The sequence below is a fragment of the Fukomys damarensis genome, unplaced genomic scaffold (assembly GCF_012274545.1).
Source record: "Fukomys damarensis isolate Sample0158 unplaced genomic scaffold, DMR_v1.0_HiC HiC_scaffold_32, whole genome shotgun sequence".
NCBI lineage: Eukaryota > Metazoa > Chordata > Mammalia > Rodentia > Bathyergidae > Fukomys > Fukomys damarensis.
This window is the reverse complement of record NW_022900944.1, coordinates 15,641,943-15,642,936: the sequence shown is the minus strand read 5'-3', so window position 1 is coordinate 15,642,936 and position 994 is coordinate 15,641,943. Positions and strand designations below refer to the sequence as shown.

Below are 994 nucleotides of genomic sequence, written 5' to 3'. Positions count from 1 at the left end.
GTTTGTTTCATTTTGTTTTGACACAGGGTCTCACTATTTAGTTCAGGCTGGCCTTGAACTCACTGTGTTGCTCAGGCTGGCCTCAAATTTGCAATGATCCTCCTGCCTCAGTCTCCGGAGTGCTGGGATTTCAGGCGGGTGCCTATGTCCGCCTCTCTGTTTTACTCTGAATTAATTTGAATTCACTTGTAAATACCACACGAGGCTGGCGGCTACAGTGTTGGGTAGAGCAGTTCTAGAAAGGCTTCAGCTCAGCCTCACCCTCCCCCTATCCAGCCCTTTGCTGGTGTGACCTGTGAGGTTAAATCCTGGTTCTGCTTTGTCTCTCCAGAGCTGAGGACCCCATGAGTCTGGTCGGCCTGTTCTGGACTCCAGCAGCGCAGCGAGCGGGCCCAGCGTTGTCCATGGAGCTGCAAGCCCAGGCTGCCCAGCCCCACCAGCCAGCCCCAGAGAGGCCAGAGGCCTAGGCCCAGGGAGGAGGGTGCAGCCAGCAGATGCCCCCAGGCTGCGGGAGGAGAGGGCCAGCGGTGGAGGATGCCAGCCAAGGGGCGCTACTTCCTCAATGAGGGCGAGGAGGGCCCGGACCAGGCCGCCCTCTACGAGAAGTACCGCCTCACTAGCCAGCATGGGCCACTGCTGCTCCTGCTCCTCGTGGTGGCCATCACCGCCTGTGTAGCACTCATCGCCATCGCCTTCAGCCACGGGGTGAGTCGGTGGGCAGCAGCACGGGCGCCCTGTGCTCAGGACGCCTTGGGCCAGCGCTGTCTTCTCTGTCTTCTTGAAGCTTGTTTCCTTGAAGTCTGGGGTGGTTTTAGATACTACATTTATTGGACCAAATTAATCACCTTCGTCTTCTCCACCATCATATTTGATTCTTCTGATGACCTGGGTCAGGCAGAGCGGGCAGATCTCATCCCTCACTTCTGGGGCCATGAGAGACCCCGTCCTTCAGAGTCCGGTTATGGATCAGTATCAGTTCTCCTCCTCTTCCGCT

The 994-nt window shown here is 57.4% G+C and overlaps 1 protein-coding gene across 8 annotated transcripts in view; it reads left to right on the top strand.

Annotated features, from left to right (window-relative positions):
* Positions 1-994, top strand: part of Adcy7 (adenylate cyclase 7) — a 37,776-nt gene that overhangs the window by 14,703 nt on the left and 22,079 nt on the right. For all 8 annotated transcript variants that reach the window (XM_019208293.2, XM_033757777.1, XM_033757779.1 and 5 more), the window contains exon 2: positions 332-705. In XM_019208293.2, coding sequence (XP_019063838.1) covers positions 535-705 — 171 coding nt within the window. In that variant the 5' untranslated portion in view covers positions 332-534. The remainder of the gene's footprint in view (positions 1-331; positions 706-994) is intronic.